The 25,118-nt window shown below is 41.0% G+C and overlaps 1 protein-coding gene across 1 annotated transcript in view; it reads left to right on the top strand.

Annotated features, from left to right (window-relative positions):
* Positions 1-25,118, top strand: part of CACNB3 (calcium voltage-gated channel auxiliary subunit beta 3) — a 56,820-nt gene that overhangs the window by 26,809 nt on the left and 4,893 nt on the right. Inside the window, exons 3-12 of the mRNA XM_032210003.1 lie at positions 4,475-4,597; positions 9,014-9,129; positions 9,495-9,547; positions 10,580-10,599; positions 11,096-11,176; positions 11,672-11,730; positions 12,713-12,822; positions 21,186-21,337; positions 23,135-23,230; positions 23,732-23,890. Of these exons, the coding sequence (XP_032065894.1) occupies positions 4,475-4,597; positions 9,014-9,129; positions 9,495-9,547; positions 10,580-10,599; positions 11,096-11,176; positions 11,672-11,730; positions 12,713-12,822; positions 21,186-21,337; positions 23,135-23,230; positions 23,732-23,890 (969 nt within the window). The remainder of the gene's footprint in view (positions 1-4,474; positions 4,598-9,013; positions 9,130-9,494; positions 9,548-10,579; positions 10,600-11,095; positions 11,177-11,671; positions 11,731-12,712; positions 12,823-21,185; positions 21,338-23,134; positions 23,231-23,731; positions 23,891-25,118) is intronic.

The raw sequence follows: 25,118 nt of genomic DNA, 5'->3' as shown, positions 1-25,118 counted from the left end.
TAGAGTCCTTTCGGACCATAACCCAGTTTGGATGGAGTTGGGAAGGGTAGTGCAGGCAAGAAGGTTTTGGAGACTGAATGAAAATTTATTTAGATATGAAAACTATATTAATGATTGTAAAAAATTACTATCTGAATATTTTGTTTTGAATATGAATAAGGGTACATCTATGGAATTTGTATGGGATGCAAGCAAAGCGTATATGAGAGGAGTTTTGATGAATATAAATAAAACACATAGAAATAAGCAAGGGTTAAAACGAACAGAACTGGAAGAGGAAATTAAGAGAAAAGAGCTGGAGTTAACAAGGAAACCAGACGATACAAAGGTTAAGGAAGCTATTAACATATTAAAATCTCAATTTGACATGTTGATCTCTGACCAGGTAGCTACTAATTTATTATATGCAAAACACAATACTTTTTGTAATGCAAACAAACCTGGCAGATGGTTAGCTTATCAGATTAGGAAAAAAAGGAAAACTCGAAATATATCTAAACTGATTTACAGAGGGAAGGAGGTGTTCCAACAGGAAGAGATTCAAAAGGCTTTCTGGGAATTTTTTACAGAACTGTATAAAGGGGATAAAATTAATGGTTTAGACATAGACAAATATTTAGACAAGGAGAAAATACCTTCAGTTAGAGAAGAACACAGGCAAAAATTGAATCAACCAATAACCTCGGGGGAAATCCTGCAGGTAATTAAGCAATTAAAGCCAGGGAAAGCACCAGGTACAGATGGCTTGACAGCGGTTTACTACAAAAACTTACAGTTAGAAATGGTAGAACCTCTTAGAGAATTATTTAATATGATTCAAACGGAAGGTAAAGTCCCTCCATCTTGGAAGACAGCGTTTATATCTTTGATACCCAAAGAAGATCAAGATACTACTCAACCCAAAAATTATAGACCCATTTCATTACTGAATGTAGATTATAAAATTTTTACTAAAATATTAGCAAATAGGTTAATGTTGGTCATTCAACAATTGATACATACGGACCAAACAGGTTTTATACAAGGGAGACAGATGAAAAGTAATGTCAGATTAATTATTAATGCATTAGAATATTTGGGAAAGAACAACCAGATCCCTGCTGCGTTTATATTTTTGGATGCTGAGAAGGCCTTTGATCGAGTTAACTGGCAATTTCTGCTGAAGATATTGCAAAAAATGCAGATAGGAGATAATTTTTTACAGTCAATTAAAGCAATATACCAACAGCAAACAGCACAAATCATAGTCAATGGAAGTTTAACAGACTCTTTTCAAATTGGAAAAGGTACAAGACAGGGTTGTCCTTTGTCCCCATTATTGTTTATTATAACTTTGGAAGTATTGTTGAATAAAATACGGGGCTTGGATGGTTTAAAAGGGATCAAGATTAGGCAGCAAGAATATAGAGTCCGCGCTTTTGCGGATGATTTGGTCATAATATTGGAACAACCGCAGGAATCCAGTATGGTTTTAATGAATACGATTAATCAATATGGTCAAGTGTCTGGCTTTAAAATAAACTTAGGAAAAACCAAAATATTAGCTATAAATATGAATATTAAACAAAAGGAAGAATTAGGAGTGATGCTAGGATGTGAGGTAGTTAAAAAAGTCAAATATCTTGGAGTTAACATTTTAACTTCAAATGGGAAATTATATAAGCATAATTATGAACCACTTTGGCATAGCATACAGACAGAGATGAAAAAATGGGAGAAATTGCACTTATCTTTGCTGGGCAGGATAGCGGCAGTGAAAATGAACATTTTACCAAAATTTTTATTTCTTTTCCAAATGTTACCTATACTTAAAAAAGATGCGAACCTTTTAGAATGGCAGAAGGGTATCAACAAATTTGTGTGGGCAGGAAAGAAGCCGAGGGTAAAGATGAAAATAATGCAAGATGTACGCGAGAGAGGAGGATTGAAACTACCTAATTTAAAACTATATTATGATGCAGTGGCATTATCTGTAATTAGTGATTGGATTCATTTAACCAATGATAGAATATTGAACATTGAAGGACACGATCTGGTATTTGGTTGGCATGCTTACCTGTTATTCAACAAAAAATTGGATAAGAACTTTAAAAGTCATATTTTGAGAAATGCTTTATTGCGGGTTTGGAAGAAATACCAATATAAATTAAATGACAAGATACCCATGTGGGCAATTCCTAGACATGCAATTGAAAATATGAATACAGCACAAAAACAGGACAGATTTACTTACAGACAGCTTCTTACCTCGGAAAGGGGGGTATTACAATTAAAATCTTTAGAGGTATTAAAAGAGGAGAAGGTAGTTCAAACATGGTTCCAGTATGGGCAATTACAGGCTAGGTGGAAAATAGATCAAAAAATTGGCTTTATTCAAGTTGAGGATAATCTGTTTAAACAAATAAGAGATCAAAGCTTAATGCATATAAAGAGGATATATAATGTATTAATACAGATGGATTCGGAAACAGAATTAGTTAAAGATTGTATGATAAAATGGGCTCAAAATATTGAGGAACCAATAATGTTGGATACATGGGAAAGAATTTGGGTAAGAAATGTGAAATTTACACAAGCTCAAAATCTGAGAGAAAATTTTTACAAGATGTTTTATAGATGGCATTTAGATCCTAAAAAGTTGGCTTCTATGTATCCGAATGTACACCCTAAATGTTGGAGGTGTGGTTCTCTCGATGCTACATATTATCATATATGGTGGACCTGCCAAAAGGTTAAGGCATTTTGGATAAAAATATGGTGGGTCATGCAAAATGTTTTTAAAAAAAGGATAAAGTTTATTCCTCAGTTATTTTTACTAGGTATATGTACTGATTTTACAGTGGTAGAGACCAATTTGATTCTGCACCTGATAACTGCAGCAAGACTGTTGGTGGCGCAATATTGGAAGAAGGAAGACTTGCCTACAATCCAAGAATGGACATTGAAAGTAACAAACTTAGCTGAAATGGCTAAAATATCGGCATATCTCAAAGATCATTCAAATGAGAGATATAAACGAGACTGGAAAAAATGGATTGACTATATACAAAATAAATACGGGACTAAGAAATTCCAGTTAGCCTATGCTTAAGATCAGAAATGATTTAAACTGTTAAAAGTTAGTTCAGTAAGAAGAAGCTAAGTTCAATCTAGAATGTCATTAATTTCTTTATTTCTTTTTTCTCAATAGATTTTAGACTGTGTTAGTTAAAAATCCATACCGTGTACGGGTTCTGGGAAGTCGGGGGGGGAAGGAGGAGGGGGGATGGGGGGGTGGAGGGAGGGAGGGGTACACACAACAAAAAAAAATTGTATTTCAATGTCTTAATGATTGACAAATGATGACATATTTGTGTTTGTTTTTTTTAAAGAAAAATAAAAAAGTTCTCTCAAAAAAAAAAAAAAAAAAAAAAGAAACAAAAAAACAACATTCAGCCAGCATTCCATATGCCCTGCCTTGTTTGTTTGCTTGTTTGCAATGAAAAGGATCGACATAAAGCAGTTTAAAGCATGGTCTGGGGACAGAAAGAGGATGATGGAGCTTTGGAATGGCTGAAACATGCTGTTCCAGGAGTGACAGAGAGATGGGCAACCCAGAAACTTATCTTCTTACCACACTTTAGGAATATATTAGAAAAAATATAATCCATGTACCCATCTCATTAAAGAAAGGCAGTGGAAACAGAAGAAGAAGAAGTCCTATGCTTAGGCCCCTGTGACAAAAAAGTGAATCCTGCTTAGATGTAGGTAATCTCCAAACAGTGTTGTGCCAAAAGGATCAACAAAGGCTGAGTGGTGTCTTCCTTGGAAGGCATGGTCCAGCTTTCTTGTTTGTGAATCTCTATAACTCAGGGATGTCAAACTCAAAGCCCGGGGGCTGGATCCAGCCTGCGGGGTGCTTAGATCTGTCCCGCAGAGCTGCCCTGGAAACAGTGAAGGACCGGCCCGCGGTGCCTCTTCCAGTGAAAACAGAGCTCTGTTTTCATCACTGGCAGAGGGTTGCAGGAGCCCATCATAGCCAAAAACGGAACTTGAGAGGCCTCCCAAGCTCCTTTTTTGCTAGCAGAGGGTTGCAGAGGGTTGCAGCTGAAAACAGCTTGCGAGGGCTGCCCTCAGCCCTCCTGAGCTCTGTTGTTGCTGGCAGAGGGTTGCAGGAGGCTGCTGCAGCCAAAAACTGAGATTGGGAGTCCATTTTCACTAGCAGAGCGTTCGGGCTACCACAGGCACCCCCAACATGAGTGGCGTCAAGCTGGCCACGCCCAGCCCAGCCGCTCAAGGCCAAACACAACCCTGATGCAGCTCTCAATGAAATTGGGGTTGACACCCCTGCTATAACTGTTCTTGGGTGTTCTTTGAGCAAATCAAGGTGACAGAAATAGGAGAAAGAAGAGGACAGACATTTTATCTAAGATGTTATTTTAGATTGGGAGTGACTGGCACCGATCATTCATCTTTGATTTCTTCTGCTCCTCAGAACAAACCAGTTGCATTTGCTGTCCGTACTAATGTCAGCTACTGTGGCGCATTGGATGAAGAATGTCCTGTGCAGGGATCTGCCATCAACTTTGAAGCCAAAGACTTCTTGCATATTAAAGAGGTGGGCACTGGATAGCAACCTGCATTTGGATTTATGAGAGATTGCTGCTGCGAGGGGTAGGAGTAGAAAGGGGATGGTTTACGGGTAGTCCTCGATTTATGATGACAATTGAGACCAGAATTTCTGTTCTAAGCAAAACAGTTGTTAAGTGAGTCACATACTTGATTTTATAACTGTTTTTGCCATAGTTGTTAAGCAAATCACTGCTAAGTGAATCATTCAGTTGTTTAGCTAGTCTGGCTTCCCCCTTTGACTTTGCTTGTCAGAAGTCAACTGGGAAGGTTGGAAATAGTGATTACATAATTCCGGGATGCTGCAACCATTGTAAATATAAGCTGGTACCAAGCACCTGTGTTTTAATCATGTAATTGTGCGGATGTTGCAACGGGCATAAGTGCGAGAACTAGTTGCAAGTCCCTTTTTTTCAGGGCCATTGTAACTTTGAATGGTCACTAAACGAATTGTTGTAAGTTGAGGACTATCTGTACAGTGTGGTGAGTTTAGACCAGTGTTTCTCAACCTTGGCAGCTTTTAGAGCGTGAACTTCAACTCCCAGAATTCCGATTTGAAAGTCGCTTCTCAAAAAATGTTCCCAAACCTTCTATATAGAAATGCAGTTTAGTTTTTCAAATTGAAATGGGCATTTAGATAGGAGACTCCTAAGGCTCCAAGCAAAACTGTCCGCAGGATCTCAAACTTTCACCAGAAGGATGAAAACTGCATCATGCTGTTGTGATGCAAGCAGAACCCATCTAATATGGGTGTGCATGTATCTATACATGTACATAAGAGGTGGAGCTTATGTTGTGACACTGCAGAAGACTTTCCTCATTCTTCTCCATATGCCAATCTTCCCTGTGGATGTCCAGGTTAGGTAGCGAAATTATACAACCCAGAAATAGACAAAGTTGAAGTACTTGTATATTATTGCCAAGAAAACAACATAGATGTATTGATGGAGATCCCAGGAGCTGTCTCACTTCATTTTTGAAAAGCCTAGAACTGTTTCTCAACCTTGGCAATTTTGAGATGTGTGGCCTTCAAGTGCTAGAAAGCTTGGGTGGATTCCATAAGCAAGCTGGCTGGGGAATTCTGGGAGTTGGTCCAGATAACTTAAAGTTGCTAAGGTTGAGAAACACTGGCCTAGGAAGTATGGATTGGGTTGCAATATGTAACATGATTTCAAAATCTTAATTAAAGTTCAGGTAGTGCTTGATTTACAACTGTTGGAATGATGATGGCCTTGCAAAGGGTACTATACAACCTATAAGGCATTTCTGGCTGTCATAAAATGTCAGAGAGAGATAGATGGAAAAAGGTATGTATTTTGGGAGCTTGGCAACTGTTTTACATTTATGATGGGTTGCAGCGCCCCACAGTCAAATGACTACAGTTTGCAATATTTGCTCGTCAGTTTCTGGAAATTCTGGTCCCAATTGTAGTTGTAAATAAGTTATAAATGTGAACATATGTATTTCTGTAATTTATGTGCTGCTCAGTTTTAAAAAGGCTTCCATTTGATTGCAATAATGATAGGAAAAGAATAAAAGAAAGTATAATAATAACTCCACTCCAATAACAGCAATTCATCTTCCGTTCCATTATCATACCAGGGAGAAGATCAGTTCTTGCTATTAACTTTGCAAAGATTTTCTGGAAGAAACAAGTCATAGTGGCTTTTTTTGACTGCCAGCAGGCCTGGGGCTGACTGCTTGTTAAACAATTCCCTATTTAACTGGTTATTTCATCCAAATCCAATACAGGTTGAGGAAGAGGAGGAGGAAAAAGTAACGTGTTTCCCCAAAAATAAGACAGGGTCTTATTTTCTTTTGACCCCCGAAATAAGCACTTGGCCTTATTTTCGGGGAGGTCTTTATTATTTTTGAGGTGCAGAATGCGACAAGTGTAGTCATCTCATGGCTGCTGCTGTGTGGCAATATTTTTGGGGAGGGCTTATTTGGGGGGGGTTATTTTACCACATGCGCTCAAAAGCCCGACTGGGCTTATTATCCAGTGAGGTCTTATTTTTGGGGAAACCAGTTAGTTATTCAGGAAAGAGAATTAGATGGCATGACACCCAGGTGCCACACTGTTCACACATTGATATGTTTGTAAAAAAAAAACCACACAAAACTTTTTTAAAAAAATGAAAGGGAAGTGGGGGAAATAGAAGAAATAAAAGTCAGGCTTTTAAGAGCCCTAAAAGTGTAAATTGGGTATAGTTTAATTTAGGCCTAGCATCTCATTCCTTGGTTTCTGTATCCAGAAGATCAACTGTTTAATTTTAAAACAATTTTCATTCCAGGGATGTAGCTTCCCAGTATTAGAGGAACAGATGCTTAGCTATAATGGCTACCCACCAAATGCTATGTTTAATGTATTAGTACTCATACTAAAAATATATAATTAGGAGGGGGAAAGCACTTTCGAAGTTCTGCTCTGATCCGAATAGCTTTAGAAGACAAGACAGGGATATATGTGGGCAGACAGACCCTATCCCCTCTTTTTTTCTTCTTTAACCGAAAAGCTGAGTTCACTATCTGACTTGCACATGACTTTCTTAGCCAAGAGAAAGGTTCACACATCAAGCTAAACCTTAAACCATGTTCTACAAACCACAAAGGCCCAGGCAAAATAAATCACATTATGATTGTGTGTGATTCATGATTTTAGCCCAGTGTTTCCCAACATTGGCAATTTTTTTTAATTAAACAAATTTATATAGCAACCAAATGATGTGTAAGATGGCTCTGGGTGACTTACAACATTTAATTTTTTTAAAAAAATCCATCATATAATAAAACCATTAAAAAAGCACTCCCCCACTCTGCATGACAACCACAATACAATCAGATTAACCACTTGATCAACTCTGTTTCCATTTGTAGTTGTTAGGGCTGCTGACAAAGCCGTGTCTTTAGGGCCTTTCAGAAAAACAGCAGGATTGCTGGCCCAACTGCACCTGAGGGACAATGAAGTTCCATAAAGAAGGGGCCATCACCAAGAAGGCCCTTTTTTTTGTGGTCCCACCAGATCACAATTCCTAATCGATGTGACCCACAACATGCCTCGCCTTCCTGTCCTGATGGGAAGAGGTAATGGGGAGAGGTGTTGCTTCAAATAACCTGGCCGGAACTGTGGTGGTGCATTGCTTAGGAATGCAGTATTGCAGGCAAACTCTGCCCACAGCCGCTAGTTCAATCCTGACTTGCTCTATCCTTCCAAAAGTCAGTAAAATGAGGATCCAGATTGTTGGGGGGCAATACACTGACTCCATAAACCAAACGGAGAGTCATATGAAGCACTACAGGGTGGTATGTAAGTCTAAGTGCTTTTGCTATTTAAAGGTGATAACCAGCACCTTGAAGTATACCTAAAATTTTACATACAATGCAGTGGTGGGTTTCAAAAATTATTAGAATCTCTTCTGTAGGTGTGGCCTGCTTTGTGGGAGTGGCTTGATGGCCATGTGACCAGGTGGGAGTGGCTTGCCAGCTGTGTGACTGGGTTGGCGTGGCCCCCTTTAAAATGTGGTGAAACTCACTTAACAACGCTCTTGCTTAGCAACCAAAATGTTGGCTCAGAAACTGGCATTTGAAGCACACAAGTCTTAAAGCTGTCAAGTTACAAGACCCTTGCACCCCCTAACTCTTAAAAAAACCCCAGGGGTGTTCAAACTTGACAGCTTTAAGACTTTAAGGTTTAGACAGGACTCTTAGAGGCGGGCGGGGCGATTGGTGAGCCAGCCAATCAGTGAGCGGCGGGCGGTGCAAGCGTGGTGCAGAGGGGGAGGGGAAGGAAGCTGGAACCGATTCTAAACGGCACTGTAGATTTGTGGAACCTCTTCTATAGAAGAGGTTAGAACTGGCAGGAACCCACCCCTGATACAATGCCTTGTGGGGTGGGGGGACCTTCAATCCCTTGAATTTTCCACAATGGTTGTATTGTTAAGCCCACACATTTGGAAGCTATATAGGTTAAAAACATTAGTCTAGCTCAGTGATGGTGAACCTTTTTGTTGTTGGGTGCCAAAAATGTGAGGGCACGCAATAGTGCGTGTGTGTGCTCACACCGGTAATGTAAAGCACGGCCCCACCACACACACCACTGCTCGCCTCCAAGCTGATCTTGGTATTTCCTCTGGGGGCCCGTTGGGCCTATTTTTCGCCATCCCCAGGCTCAGGAGGCTTTCTTGAAGGCTGGGGAGGGCAAAAACGGTGTCCCCTGGCCCTCCGGAAGGTCGAAATCACGCATGCTGGAGCTGACGGCTCATGTGCCAGCAGATATGGCTGCACGTGCCACCCGTGGTCCGCATGCCGTAAGTCGCCATCATGGGTCTAGCTTATCTGCATAACAGTGAAGTGGAGATTAAATTGGAGATCAAGCTTATGGCTTTTCCTGTGATATTTTCCTCAGAAATACAGCAATGACTGGTGGATCGGGCGGCTAGTGAAGGAGGGGGGAGACATCGCCTTCATCCCCAGCCCACAGAGGCTGGAGGCCATACGGCTGAAACAGGAGCAGAAAGCCAGGTGAGATGGGAGAAGTATATAGAGCGTTTAATTCCGACAATAGAAGAAGACATAAAAAGTGTCTCTGGTCATAAATTTGTGAGTATGTCATGTGCCTTCCCACACTAAAGCTCTTGGCTAACCAACTGAGCTTCCAATGTATAGAATTCTGTGTGTGTGCAAATTTTTAAGTTACTTTGATGCTTCTTTTAAGGGCAATTTCAATGGAAAATAATTTGGAAGGTCAACAGTCATGTCAATATTTATTAATAAAATGGATCTGTGGGGAGAGATGTGTCATATTACAGTTGATGGATTCTGAATCTGTAAACACACAACACAATCCTAGGGTCTTACCATATATTTGCTTTCCTCTCCTACATTAGGCAATCTGGGAATCCTGCTGCCAGCAACAGGCGATCGCCTCCCCCGTCATTAGGTAAAGACATAAGGAGAATTAACTTCTGCTGGGTTTTTTTTTATTTTGCATTTTTTAAAACCTTTTTTCCACCTTGCATGTTTCACCTGTGCATGGAAAATGGGGTGGTGATGAAAAAAGAGGGGACAGCTACTAAAGGAAGGAGGGTTCACTAGATGTGAGATGAATGTTGCCTGGATTCTCAGCAAGAAATGTGTGGCGTGAAGTTGGTAACACCTTTTAGGAGTAAGGCAGATGTTAAATGAAATCTTCAGTAGCTAAGAGCCTTTTCCCATAATTAGCAGGGGGGAAAAAAATCCAAAATCCGCTAGCAGCTAATTTAAATAGTGTAGAAAAAGGGATATCTTAGTCATTAGATTTTGCTTACCTTGGCTTGTCTCAGAAATAGCATTTTCAGTTGTAAGTGCAAACAATGACTTCCAATCCTGTAGGTTGAATACAGATAGTCCTTGATTTACAATAGTTCATTTAGTGATCATTCAAAGTTACAAGAGCATTGAAAAAAGAGACTTATGACCATTTTTCATGCTTATGACCATTGCAACATCCTCATGGTCGCATGATCAAAGTTCAGGTGCTTGGCAAGTGGTTCATATTTATGATGGTTGCAGTTTCCCAGAGTCATGAAAATCACCTTTTGCAAATGTCTGACAAGCAAAGTCACTGGGGATGTCAGTTTCACTTAACAACCACATTACTAATTTTAAAAACCTGCAGTGATTCACTTAACAATCTTGGCAAGAAAAGTCGTAAAATGGAGCAAAACGCACTTAACAAATGTCTCGCTTAACAACAGAAATTTGGGGCTCAATTGTGGTTGTAAGTCAAGGACTACCTGTAGGTGTGTGTACATGTCCTGCTGCCTTTGGGAAATAATGTCAAGCATTTTCTGGGAGAAGCTTCCTTGTCCTGTTGCAATTCCAGGAGATCAAATCTCCATCCCTACAGAACTCTGGTCCTTCACAAAGCTTTTCTCTTGCTAGTTCATGATTGTTGACAACCCCGCATCTCTTTTTTTTCTCTTCTAACAAGCTAAGCAGAAGCAAAAGCAGGTAAGGCCTTAATGCTGGGGTTCCTTTCTTGGATGCTACTCCCTTTCTCCTCCAGACAACTCCCAAGAAAAAGGAAGGGTGACTTCTGAGGCTGTCTTGTCTAACGTCATATTTGAGCAGGCTGGATGCTAGGATAAATCTGAGAGCCCAGCTTCCTGGTGTCAAAATAACAGTTCAAGAATGGTGGGGTTTCCTGTATCACAGGACTTTCAAAAGGCAGATTGGGGCTGGAGTCTATTTATCTTACAGAGAACCTGAAGCACCTCAACTGGGGTGTGATATTGTAGCAAAAGGAAAACAAAATGGATCCCGGGGGGAGGTGGAAGTGATCCTGATGTTTGAGTCATATGTGTAAAGTATTTGGTGAAATGTGAGGCTGGAAGAAACCCCTGTCTACCTTTACCACTTCCCCTTTTTCTCCTTATGATTGGCAGCAGACATTTAGCTGCAGAATAGGGGGGAAGCCACTTCCTGTGACACATTGTCTTTTTTACAGACAGAGCACATCCCTCCATATGACGTGGTTCCTTCCATGCGGCCAGTGGTGCTGGTGGGTCCCTCACTGAAAGGATACGAGGTATGGGGATGGGCAAGGGGATGAAATTCACTCCTATGTTCTGTCCTAAACCCACACCAGATGTCCTAGTACTGCAGTGGTGGGTTACGACCGGTACACCCCGGTACAAGCGTACCGATGCCTGCTGGGAGCATCAGGTACTGTTCCGGTACGGTGCTCTGGAGGGCCCACCCGCCCGCCTGCGCTCCTTACCTGTATTTGAGCTGTTCGGGTCATAAGCGCACATGCACAGAGCGTATGGCCCCTGCGTGACGCTCCACCAAGCAGCTGGCGGAGCAGCTGCATTGCAGAGGCATTGCAGAGCATCGCGGGCGGTAAGTACGCATGGATGCACTGCATGCGTGCTGTGCGCGTTCATGTGGTGGCCGCCTGGCCCCGTTGCACCGTACTGGTTGCAACGGTATCCGGAACCCAACACTGTAGAACTGGCTGTGGTTTCAGCTAATTAGTGTCTTCGCTCACCTCCCAATTCACCTGTCCTTCTCTTTCCTCCAGGTGACAGACATGATGCAGAAAGCTCTTTTTGATTTCTTGAAGCACAGATTTGATGGCAGGTGAGGCATTAAAAAAAAACCCAAACACTTTCTCTCCCGTCACTCTAACCTCCCACCCACCATCTCCTAAGGCTGAGGTGCGGAACTATGGCCCCTTTCTGACCTGTGGACTTCAACTCCCAGAATTCCTGAGCCAGCCATTCTAGAAAGGGCCCCCAATAACGATGGATACATGGGAAAAGATATGGGTAAGGAACGTAAAATTTACGCAAGCCCAAAACCTGAGTGAGAACTTCTATGTTTTATATGAGGCACTTAGATCCTACAAAATTGGCTTGTATGTATCCAAATTTACAACCTAAATGCTGGAGATGTGATTGTGTTGATGCTACGTATTACCATATATGGTGGACTTGTAAAAAGGTTAAAGCATCCTGGATAAAAATATGGTGGATTATGCAAAATATTCTTAAAAAGTGGATAAAGTTTACTCCTCTGTTAGGTATGATTACAGACTGTACAGTTATAGAGACTAATATGACTTTGAACCTTACAACGGCAGCAAGATTATTGGTGGCGCAGTACTCGAAGAAGGAAGAACTACCTACTATCCAAGAATGGACACTAAAAGTAACAAACTTAGCAGAGATGGCTAAAATATAGGCATATCTTAAGGATCATTCAGATGAGAAATACAAGCTGGAATGGAGAAGATGGATTGATTATATTCAGAATAAATATGGGACTAAGAAATTCCAGATAGCTTATGAATGAATGAGCAAGGAAGGATACAATTTGCTTAAAGTTAGCTTTACAAAAGGGGAGTTAAAGTACAAGTGAGGGATGATGCTAAAGTCTGTTAGCTTATCTTAGAATATGGATGTTAATGTTTATACCCTGTATTTGCTCTGGGGGGTTGGGCGGGAGAGTTGGGTTAGGGGGGGGAGGTATATATTTGTAAAATATAAAAATTTTATAAAAAAGGGCCATTATTCCTCACCCCTGTCCTAAGGGCATTTAGCAGAGCCATCCTATCTTTCAGAATCTCCATCACACGTGTTACAGCAGATCTGTCCCTGGCCAAGCGCTCAGTGCTCAACAATCCTGGGAAACGGGCCATCATTGAGAGATCTACAACACGGTCTAGTATCGGTGAGTCCTAAATAATTGGGGTCAGTCTAGGCCTTGATTCATTTCCAGAAGAACCTCAGTTTGGAGAGTGTCTCTGCCACCTAGAAGCTTGATATCTTCAGGGATCGACATCATCTTTTTAAAATTGGGCTTACTATTGCTTTATAAACACTGTACAGAGATTTGAAACCTGGAGTCAGCAGTGAAATAGGCCTGGAAAATGTTATCTTATAAAAAATATAGGCAAGCAACATTCTTCTTTTCTAAATTATTTTTGGGTTCAGCTTCAGAGTTGCATAATCCACCTGAGACCTTATTAAAGAAATTCCAAGCTGAAGCTGTTTAAAAGTGGCAATGTATTTATGAAAAATTAGCAACAGTACTACAGAACTAGTTTTATAAGCATCATACCTTGAAAGGCAAGGAAAATCCCTCTTTCCCATTTTTATTGTTGCTGCAACTATTTCATTGGTTAGTTGTGCCAGAACCAGGGTGACCCTTTCAAATCTCCTGGGCAGAGACCTGTCCTTCTCTTCTTCTCCTTTCGTATATCTCTTGTTGCTCAGGCAACTATTCCTAAAATGATATTTCCCATCTCATTCTTGTCATTTCAGCACAGGCATTTATACAAACCATTTTCCCTAGGTTTCAGGAAAGGCATGAAGGAACCATTTCATATCATCTCCAATGTAAAGTTTATTTATTGGAGTTTAAAGGCACATAGACCAAAATAGGCATGAGTGGGAGGAAATGGGGGTATGGCTAAATGAGTATAAATAGAGGAAGAGGAGGGCGGGAAGATTCAGGGGCAAGGCCAATACTAAAATATTGTAATTTGAATCATCAGTAGGGGTTTAAGACCAAATGACATTGTAACACCTAATTTTAAACAATGAGCCATGCATTTAACACTGTGGTTGTGGGGAATGACAATGTCATTTGAGCTTTTGAATTGTGCAATTTTTTCCTACTCTGCTACTATTCTAAATAAAATAAATCTCAAAGCTGCCTCTATTCATGAAAACTTACCAGTTCAGCAAGAATTGTTAGCTATTGACAAGAACCCTCATGTAAATATTAGCATGTGCTAGCCATTAATATTTTAGCAACATTACTCACACACACCCCAGTACATATATACTGTGGAGACCCTTCTCTGTGTGAGGCACTCTGTTGATGGTATTTTTGCAAAATACAGGAGCTGCAAGTAATAATATTGCGTTGCATTTGTTATGATGAAAACGAGGATGAGGCCCATGCTAATACATAGCAAGCAAAATATAGGTGAAGTAGTGTTGCACAAGTCACATATTTTACAACCTGGGGCACTGCAGTTGAAGGTTCAAATTGCTGCAATGTTTTTGTAACTGTAAAGACTGTTTGTCCTCTCTTGGCATGGTGATCTGTGCAGAAATTAAGTTTAAAATTGGTCATAATTCATTTTAAAAAAATTATGCATTTTGCACATTGGAAATAGCTTTTAGCTTTTGAAGCGCATGACACTAGAAATGCACCCAAAAGAACTACTTTAAAAGCAATTTGTGGGTAAAGTGAAAGATTGATGGAAAGCCTATCTGGAGGATAAATGGGAATATATACCACGGCCCTAGTGAATGACTCAGATGTCATAATAAGGGAATAAAATATTTGTAGACACTAATACTTTTTTAAAGATGCAGTTACTAACCCAGATTAAGGCAAGTTAACAGTACTAGTATTATTGCTTATTAATTGTATGTGTGATCTAAAAACTCCTGCAATTTCTCCATGCCTGTTCTAATATTTCTTGCTGATATCCATGAAGTTTCAAATGTGGTGGGTGTGAGCAGCCCATAGACCTATAGGCCAAATGCAGCTCTTTTGAGGGCGCACTTAAACTGCAAAATTATATTGATGGGATTTTTAGCTTAAGTTTGAAACAGGAGAAGAGATCAATAGGCTTATAATAGCTTTTCCCTCCTCTTTCCTGATGGCTCCACTGCTATATCTTCTGTAGCTCTTCTAAACTGGAGGGGAAAGTATGCAAACTTTTAGTTATAAAATAGTTATCCTTCCCTAACATAAGGGCATGAATTTCCACTGGATGAAATAGAAGGCAGTGACATGGCTACGAGTCAGAAAAGTTGGGAAATTGTAGAGATTTTACTTTCATTTGACATTGTGCAGCAAACAAGGATCAGATAACCTCACCTGATCTCTCCTAAACAGCTGTCTAATCATTCTCCTTGAATATACTTCCTACCTCAAATTTCTAAATTTTCTGCTGTGGTCAACACATTGTATTTATATTCCTTTTATGTTCCATCAGTGCAGACTGTAGTATTTCGAAAGCACTTTCTATGCATTTCCCCAAGCACTGACTCAAGAACAGTGATACTCCCAAATTCCATCAACCGTCTATGCATGCTCTATGTATGCTTATTCAAAAATAAGTCCTACTGGGTATTTTTTGCACTATAAGACACACCTGACCATAAGATGCAGGTAGGTTTAGAGGAGGGAAACAAGGGGAAAAAAGAATATGGAGCGACGTCTCACTGTGAATATGGAGTGCCGAATATGGAGCAGCATGTATGAGGGCAGGAGGCAAAGCCTGAGAGGACCATGGATAGATGTCCTCTCATGTGCCAGCTGTGCCTACTGACTGCGGAAAAGAGACAGAAGAGGCAGGGTTCAGCACTGTAAAAGGACCCCGCCGCGGCAGCCCGGCTGCTATTCACCATATTTGCTCCATAAGATGCACAGGCATTTCCATGGACATTTTTTTGGAGTGGGGGGGGTGTCTTTTGGAGCGAAAAATACGGTAACTCTGAAATACGTGCAAAATCAACCTCTGGAAATATCCAACAACATCCCTTAAACCAAGGGCTGAAAGTTTATGAGTTGTTTCAGCACTTTGCCTAGTTGAGCTGCTTGCTAACACTGGGACAAAGTAACCTGCCGATGTATGAATATTCTGCATTCAAAAAGTTTCAGCATGTTTGTTTTGCTGTAACCTCACAATCATTGTATTATATGGGCCACCATTTATAGTACTGTAATCCCTAAATTGCAAATTAGTTGTTTATGAAAAATTGGTTGTTTATCTCTTGCTATTTTACCAGTTTTGGAAAAAATTAATAAGTAGAAAGTTTTTAGGTGTGTATGTGTGTGTGTGTTGATTCCAAGAATTACTTAAAAGATAAGCCTATTTTTTAGAATCAACAAATGATATTATTTTCAGGCAGTAGTTCTCAAAGTGCAGATCTGTTTATGGAGTCCACAAAGTTAAATCAATAAATATTTTAAACTTTCTCAATTTTAATTTCTAACACAGTAAATATTGATACATATAACCGACATAAATCAAAGTTCTTTAGGGTCCTCAATAGGTTTTAAGAATGGAAAGGGTTCCGGTGACCAAAATATTTGAGAAACGCGGTTGTAACATTAGCCTTGGTAGATGGCAACATCTGGCTGATCTTTCTTGGTTCAGAAACTATATTTAGCATTAGGATTCTTTGCAGAGCCAGCCAGATGTTCAGACTAGATTTGGCATTTTGGTCTGCCTATCAAGTCCTTTCCAAGGACCTGGGATAGGCAGATATGGATGTTTGATGATGTTACAGATACTGTGGCAGGCTGTAAGCTGTTCTGAGTAATGGTGCCTTTTGCAATTGACTGGTGAGGAATTTGTATTCAAGTGGTGCTCCAGTTATTTTGGGATTGTACTATTATTACAGGTAGTCCTCAAATTATGACCACAATAGACTCCAACATTTCTGTTGTTAAGGGAGATAGCTGTTAAGTGTATTTTGCTCCATTTTACGACATTTCTTGACCCAGTTGATAAGCGAATCACAAAAGGTGATCACATGAGCCCCCAGGCTCTGCAACAATCATAAATTCAAACTAGTTGCCATGTATCTGAATTTTGATCATGTGACCATGAGGATGCTGCAAAGGTCATAAGTGTGAAAAATGGTCATAAGTCACTTTTTTCAGTGCCGTTGTAATTTTGAATTGTCATTAGCTGAACTGTGGTAAGTCGAGGACTACCTGTATTATTGGTCCTACTTTTCCTTTCTTTTGCCATAGTTACTCTACTTCTGTTTGCAGTCCTTTGTATTACTATCATCATTATTATCAATGTTAGTGCATCAGTACTAGTATCGGTATTAATACATCAGTATGAGGATCAGTATTCGGATGGGAGATCAGCAGAGAATCTCAGTGCTGTAGATGGAGACTGGGAAATTGAAAAACTTCCCAGAAAAAGGAATGTCAAACTCATCCCTTGCTATTGCCAAGGAAACTCCAAGGATATGTCCATATCATCAGCAGGAGTTGAGCTTTACCTGACAGCATCTTTTAAATGTAGACTGAAGGCACTTCCTATACAACAATTCTTCCCAGTTGCTGCATTCTGTACCATCGTGTGTGCATCCCCTTGCCTGCTTTCTGGGGCTGGGAAATGGCTTTTCCTGTTGACCAATAAAGAAAAGGGGGAAAAAATACTGGTATTCCATCCAATGCCCCATCTCCTCAGTTCGTTCCCCCCTCCCGCTCCTCTGAGGAGAAAATGCAGGGAAACAGCAAAGCCACTTTCCCAAGCGTTCTTGAAAGGGGTCAGAAGGAGAAACCACGATTCCTTTCAGATGAATGAAGGCAAATCTCAGGAGACAGAATGAAAAAAAGAAAAAGGAAGAAACTTTCTCCTTCAGAGCTCAGGAGGAGATACCGCAAAATGTTTCTCAAAACATTTTCCCTGGAGAAAGAGGCAAACAATTTCAGCCTCTGAAGCGCCCCCACCCCATATGGTCCCAGAAGCCCTATGGAGAGGCAGTGAGTTGGCACAAGAATCTCCGATTGGCACTTCCTCGGTGTATGGAAATGGCTCAAGATAAAATTAAACTCATTGATCAGTTGTGAACTATTTTAGGAAAGCATCGATTCTATAACTAAATTCAGCTCTCTGAATAAAATAGATGTTTGTTGTAATGTCCTTAATTTCACTTGGGTTAGTTCTCAAGAATCAGAGAGGAAAAACCTTGGCTGTCACTTGAAATGGCTCTTTCCTGTCTTTAGTTTTGCTCCTGAAAGTTAACTCAATTTTCTGCTTAAATCTTCCTTCTGATTGAGAAAGAGGAGGCAGGTCAAGACATCATTGTTACCTTCTCTGAAAGTGACTTCTGCTGACTCTTTGCCCAAAAGTTCTTCTGTGGAACTACCTCCAGAAGACTTCCTTCTGGGGTAATTTTCGCAGCTTTTACTCTGAGAGATCACAGTTAGTTTTCAGCCTTTTCCTATACTTTGTTAGATACAATCTCTGCAGACATGCTACTCCATGTGTAAACCCAGAATGGTTTAGAACAGGGGTCGGCAACCTTAAACACTCAAAGAGCCATTTCAACCAGTCTCCCACAGAAAAGAAAACACCGGGAGCCACAAAACCCTTTTGACATCTAAAATAAAGATAGCACTGCTTATATTATTTTTTTACCTTTATGCTATGTATAAAAGAACTATAATGTGTTGCATTTATGGAATCAACGAACTGCTACAGAGAAAACTATTTTTTTATTTCTGCGTGCAACAAAAACATTTTGAACTGAACAGGGGGAAAAATGGGTTGAAAACCTCAATAAATTGCGTGCCAGCGGGTATCGCACATTGGCAGTTGTGACTCATATTTTGAGCGACAGAGAGCTGCAGCAGAAGGATGAAAGAGCCACATCTGGCTCCGGAGCCGCAGATTGCAGATCCTTGGTTTAGAGTTATCCCTTTTAAAACAGGTAGTCCTTGACCTACGACCACAATTGAGCTCAAAAGCTAAGCAAGACAGTTTTTAAAAGAGCTTTAGCTTATGACCTTTCTTGTCCAAGTTGAAAAGTGAGTTCTGCGCTGTCAAGTTTGTAACATGATTGTTGAGTGATTTTGGCTTCCCCATTGATTTTGCTTGTCAGAAGTTTGCAAAAAGTGGTTATGTGTCTCAGGGGTCAGTTGTCCTAAATACCTGCCAGTTGCCAAGTGTCTGGATTTTGACCATGTGACAATGGGGATGGTGCAATAGTCATTAGTGTGAAAAATGATCATAAGCCAGTTTTTTAAGCACCGTTGAAACTTCAAACGTTCACTAAATGAATGGTTGGAAGTCATATAAGTACTACCTGTACTGTTCTTGATAGGCTCCTTCTCCACAAAGGCACATGAAGACTGGATTTGCTAAACATGAATTTATTGAATAAATAAATTGTTGAATAAATAAAATTCATTCAATGCGCTAAGCAATTAACAACAGTTCCCAGATTTAGATATCACATTAGGCCTAGCCCAAACAAACCACATTATAACCTAGTCTGATGTGTGAACTCACTCACTCATCATTTTATAATTTCTGCCCATTTGGTGAGTGGCCTCTGTCTTGGAATCAGTTCAAATTGATAGTAAATTCTTAACTGACTTGTTTAACGAGGAATTTTTATTGGGTTTAATTTATAACCTTTAAAGTTGCAATTATGAGCTACTAGGAAGCAGCAGCACCAGTAATGGAATTTGGCAAATGGTCAGCAACAGGCCTCCATCATAAAGTATCTTATTGGTAATCCTATCTGCCTCTCCCAGATAATATTATCATATTAGTCAAAATAAATTTATGAGCCATGTCCCATACTTTAATCAGCTTTTACCTCAGAATTGGTAAGTGATTAAAAATTCCTATTATGTGCCCTTAACCTTTCTGTGTGACTCAGAGATATTCATTAGATTCATCTGATATTAGTTTTAAATGGGAATTTAAGTTCCTGACAATCCTGATCGTAAAGTCAATTTTTCACAAAAGGAGAGGCGGGAAACGATGGGAAGGGTCGACAGAAAAGAAAGCAAAGTTGAACACAAATTCTTAGCCACAAAGTTCTTATTCTGACCAGGTGGATCCAAATGGCTTAAGAGCTGAACATGGCTGTTTTATCGGCAGAGAAATGGGCGAGACCTGCTTCCTTTCTCAGTCTCTGCGAGGGGAGGTAGAATAAAAAACTGGGATTCTGGGGTTAGCACTAGCAATAGCACTTAGACATATACCGCTTAACAGGGCTTTACAGCCCTCTCTAAGAGGTTTACAGAGTCAGCCTATTGCCCCCAACAATCTGGGCCTTCATTTTACCCACCTCGGAAGGATGGAAGGTTGAGTCAACCTTGAGCTAGCGAGGATCGAACTGGCGAATTGCTAGCAACCGGCAGTCAGCAGAAGTAGCCTGCAGTACTGCACTCTAACCACTGCGCCACCACGCAGTGGTATTTATCATCAAACTGGAAGAGAATAGGAAGCATGAGGGGTCCTTCTCCCTTTGCTCCGAAATACAAGGCGGGTGACTATGGGGAGTACGAAGGAGACCCCCCAGATTAGAATGGTGCCCAAAACCAGCTCTAACCATCACAGAAGCCATGTGCATGAGAGGGAGAGGTTAACATTCCATCAGGACAGGACAAGGGAGCAAATAATCTTTGGACAGAGATCTGTTGACCAAGCCCCCTTGGCGCTGAGTACTCACTGCCTGTGTAGCTGCTCCAGGATCAATAATGCTGCCTGAGTGGGCATCATGACTGGCAGGACAGCAGGCTAGAACCCATGGGAGCCGATTTGGTGCACACCAGCGAGGGAGGGAGGGGATGGTTAATGAACAAGCAGAGAGCAAAGCCTGATGGGCTGAGTTCCCACTAAAGCTAAGGGAAGACGCTTCCGTTTCATGTTACCTCAGCATGGCAGCTTTTGTGATTGCAAATGGGTGTCCCTCTTTGGGACTTCTCCTAGGGAAGATGGTTTCCCAGTGTGTAGTAAAAGCCTTGTCTTTTACTACAGGAGGAGGAAGACGAAGGGAATCATTGGAGGTGAGAAACGCAAGAGATACCAGTTGTCCTTGACTTATAACCATTTGTTCACCGTGTGTTCAATGTTAACAATAACAACAACACTCAAAATAGTGATTTATAATCAATCCTTGCTCTTAACGATTATTGGAGCTTCCCCATGATTAAAATTTGGCAACTGGCATGTATTTACAATGGCTGTGGTGTCCCGGAGTCACGTGATCACCATTTGCAATCTTCCCAGCTGGCTTCCGACAAGCGGAGTCAGTGGGAGAAGCCAAATTCATTTAACAACCCTGATATTCACTTAACAACTGCAGTGAATTGCTTAACAACCATGGTGGAAAAAAATTGCACAAATCGGCAAGACACGCTTATAACAACGGTGTTGCCGAGTAATGGAAATTCAAGCCCCAGTTGTAGTCATAAGTCAAAGATTAACTGTATCTGAGATTTACAGAGGGAAGGAAGCTGAGAAAATGGCATTTCCTCTTGGGGAGAAGGATGTTCAACTCACGGTCCTTCTGTTGCTTTTACAGCTGAAGTCCAGAGCGAGATTGAGCGGATCTTTGAATTGGCTAAGTCCTTGCAACTGGTAGTGTTGGATGCAGACACCATCAATCACCCAGCTCAGCTGGCCAAAACCTCTCTGGCTCCTATCGTTGTCTATGTGAAAGTTTCTTCCCCAAAGGTGAGCTGGGAATACAGGGATTACACCCAGCTGGCAGCTTTGCTCCCATCCAGCACCAGTCTTCCCAGGAGGAGCTTCCTGCTGCCTCCTTGTGCTGTGTTCCCTGGTGATGTTCCTAGATTACAAAGATCTAAGCCTTATTTAATAACCTTTACAACAGCCCTCACAACAGGGGGAACAAAACAGTTGCTATCCAAATAAAGTTAGCAAGTCAGAACAATCAGAGAGGGAGGGGGAGGAGGGAGGATGCCCCTATCCCAATCCTTTCAAATTCCATTCTTCTCTCTGGGTTTAGCTGCATTTCTGAAGCTTATTAAAGGACCAGCTTGTCTATGTCTATGTCTAGAGACACCCCTCCCATTCCTTCTGTGAATTTTGCCTTCCACCTCCATTCTCTGCTTTAAAAGATAAGATTCCAGGTGCATGTTCCATAGCAGATGGTGATGGAAAAATACAGTGCAGTCTTCGGGATCTTATGCTAAAGCTGCTTGTAGCAGAGTGACCCTGCCATTTTCTTTTTAAGGAAATTTGATTGGAAATGGTTGTTTTCCATGGCAGAGCGATGCCAGCCTTGATTTCTGACTGAACAGCCGGATAGTCCCAAAGTTGCTTTTTCTTTTTTCTTTTTAGAAAGTTTGGAAAAAGCACCTTTGGGACTACTAGTCTCTACATGTTGTAAAAAGCCCCTTTGTCACAACAATGACCTGGATGATTGAGAATCTCCATAGACATAGGGCCTGATAGGAGGGTGGGCTAGAAAGCTACCCTATCAGAAGAAGAAGCCACATCAATCAAGAGAATCCCCTCCCTTCCTTAGGAAGCCCATGTTCATTTCCAATAAGACCATTCAACCTTTGGGTGACTATGGGCTATCTGTCGTAATTAGGAGCAGTTGCATCTACCCTGTTTCCCTTAAAATCAGACCTCCCCGGATAATAAGCCCAATCAGGCTTTTGAGCGCATGCGCTAAAATAAGCCCTCCTCCCAAAATAAGCCCTTCCCGAACGTATTGCAACACAGCATCAGCCATGAGGTGACCACACTCACTACCTCCTGCACCTCAAAAACAATAAGATCTCCCAGAAAATAAGGCCAAGCGCTTATTTCGGGGGTCAAAAGAAAATAAGACCCTGTCTTATTTTGGGGAAAACATGGTACAATACATGAGGGAATGATTCAAAGGGGTATGGACAAGAGTTTTGCTTGAGAAACAGACTTTGGAGATGTGTCTTTGTTTTTTAAGTTATTTTAGCCAAAACATATTGGCTGCCTGACTGTTTTCACACGTCTCCTGCCTCAGAATAGCTGAAAATTGTCACACCAATATTGCATATTTGTACAGAGGGACATTTGATCTTGTGTGGACCAAGGAAAAGGGGCTAAGGGCCACATAAGATTAAGGCTGTTAGCAGCAGAGCTCAGCAGATCTGTAATTTTCTCGGTTGGCCAAGGCTGAGAAAAGGAATGGAATGTTTTTGAATGAATGTTCCTATCCAGAAAGCCAAATTCATTGCTCGGCAACTGTCTTACTTATGTACAGCAATAGCTCTAGATGAGCTCTTCCCAATGGAGGCACCTGCCAGATGTTGGGGTTAAGGAATCCCAAGGTAAGCAAGCCAAGACCATTCTTGAGAGTTAATTAACCTACTTTAATTAACCCACGGACTTTTGAGTAAGGGTGTTCCAGATGTATTCTAATTCTTAACCTAAATCTGTTACTAAGACATGATTTTAGCTCTAGATTTTGTATGGAGACTTTGAACTCTTTGCCTGTATCTTCTCCTTTTTCTGTGGAAGGTGTTGCAACGCCTTATTAAATCCAGAGGGAAATCACAGGTGAAGCATCTCAATGTGCAAATGATGGCTGCTGACAAGCTTGTCCAGTGTCCTCCGGTGAGTCTTTTATGCATGATGTTTTTGATTCATCTCCCATCTCCTCCTTGTCTTGGCTCTGCTTGGGTCCACTTTGGTGGCATGAGTGAAATAAATTTCTCAGGCTGCCCTTCTCTACTGATACCCTACCCCTTTCTTAAAGAGACTGATATAAAGTTACATTTTATAACCAGTTTGTTTTTGGACATGCAGATTTTTTCCCCACAAACCCAGGCGTGGGCTGCTACGGGTTTGTCCGGGTTCGGGAGAACCTGTAGCTAACGTTATGGCCAGTTTGGAGAACCTCCAAATCCCACCCCTGACTGCAGGGGAGGGCAGCCATCAGAACTTCACCACCGGGTTGTTAGTACCTTTGGGGTGGGGGTCTGTTGCATTTTAAGCAGTTGCTAAGTGACTGGTCTTAAGTTGAGGACTAGCTGTACAGCAAGGACAGATTGCAGTGCAGTATATAAGTCTTACTTCATCCTCTTCTTTTTTATCTTTGCTTTTGTTTCCCCCAAGGAACTCTTTGATGTGATCCTAGATGAGAACCAGCTGGAGGATGCTTGTGAACATCTGTCTGAGTATTTGGAGGTATACTGGCGAGCAACCCACCACCCTGCACAAAACCTTGGGAGCCAAAACCTCCTGACTCCTTCCACTGCCATTTCTGGCCTGCAGGTACAACAAATTGCCTTCTTGCCCCAACTGAAGACTCTCTAGTACCACGTCCAGTTTCTAGCAGTGACTGTGACAGATGTTTTGAAGCTTGTTGGGGGACTCCAAAGGCAGAAGGCTACCCTTGTTATCTCCAACCATTGGGAATTGCTATTACATTGCTCCCAAACTAACCCTCAAATTGGGCAGTGAACCTTGGCACCACCAGGTATTGGACTCCAGATGCCACTAGCTGTTGCCAACATTGCCAATGGTCATTCTTTGTGCCCAAAAATATTTTGACTGGCAGATGTTTTCTATCTTCGAGTTATTCTCTTAGAGAAACTTCAACCAGTTGCATCTCATTCCAAAAATCTAGCTTTGGGTGAAGATGAAGAGACCAATATACAGGTTGTTATTGACTTATGAGCGCATTTGGCACCAAAATTTCTGTTGCTAAACAAGGTGATTGTTAAATGAATCCGGACCAATTTTATAACCTCTTTTTGCTTCAGTTGTTAAACAAATTACTGTCGTTAAGTGAATCACATGGTTGTTAAGAGAATCTGGCTTCCTCCAGATGTTGGAAGTTGGCTAGGAATCTTGCAAAAATGGTGTCAGTATTTTGATCATGTGACCATGGGGACACTGCAATGGTTGTAAGTGCGAGGATCATTTATACATCACTTTTTAAAGCCCAATTGTAACTATCTGGAGTCACTAAACGAATGCTTGTAAATCAAGGACTACCTAAACAGCTAAAAAAAACCAACAACAAACAGCCTCATTTAACCCATGAAGAAATATAAGCAAATCTATTCTGTTTCTCCTAGCTGATTGATTTGATTAAAATTTTGTCAGGAGATTAATTAGTAGTGAAGCAAAGAATCAGTCCTAATCCAAATTGAAATTTCTTGATCATAAATACTGTAATTGGAAACAGAATATATGAACCTATCCTGTGCAAATCAATAAATTGCAGGGCACTGGTAGAACTTATTTCTGCTCCATTTCCAAGGTTTCCATATTTTTGGTGAAAGTATAAGTGCAATGAACAGAGCCAGCATGGAATTCAGGAATTCCGAGAGTCGAGGTCCACAGGTCATAAAGGGGCCATCGTTCCCCACCCCTGCTGCAGGTGGATTGGGGATCCTAAATCTAGTCATATTGAAGCTCTTGGATGGAGCAAATTAAGGGATGACTTCCAACCTGTCATGTTGGGAGAGCACCAAGGCTTGCTAACAACTTCCTT

The sequence above is a fragment of the Thamnophis elegans genome, chromosome 2 (assembly GCF_009769535.1).
Source record: "Thamnophis elegans isolate rThaEle1 chromosome 2, rThaEle1.pri, whole genome shotgun sequence".
NCBI lineage: Eukaryota > Metazoa > Chordata > Lepidosauria > Squamata > Colubridae > Thamnophis > Thamnophis elegans.
Note: the sequence above shows the minus strand (reverse complement) of the source record. Positions and strands in the feature narration are given on the sequence as shown.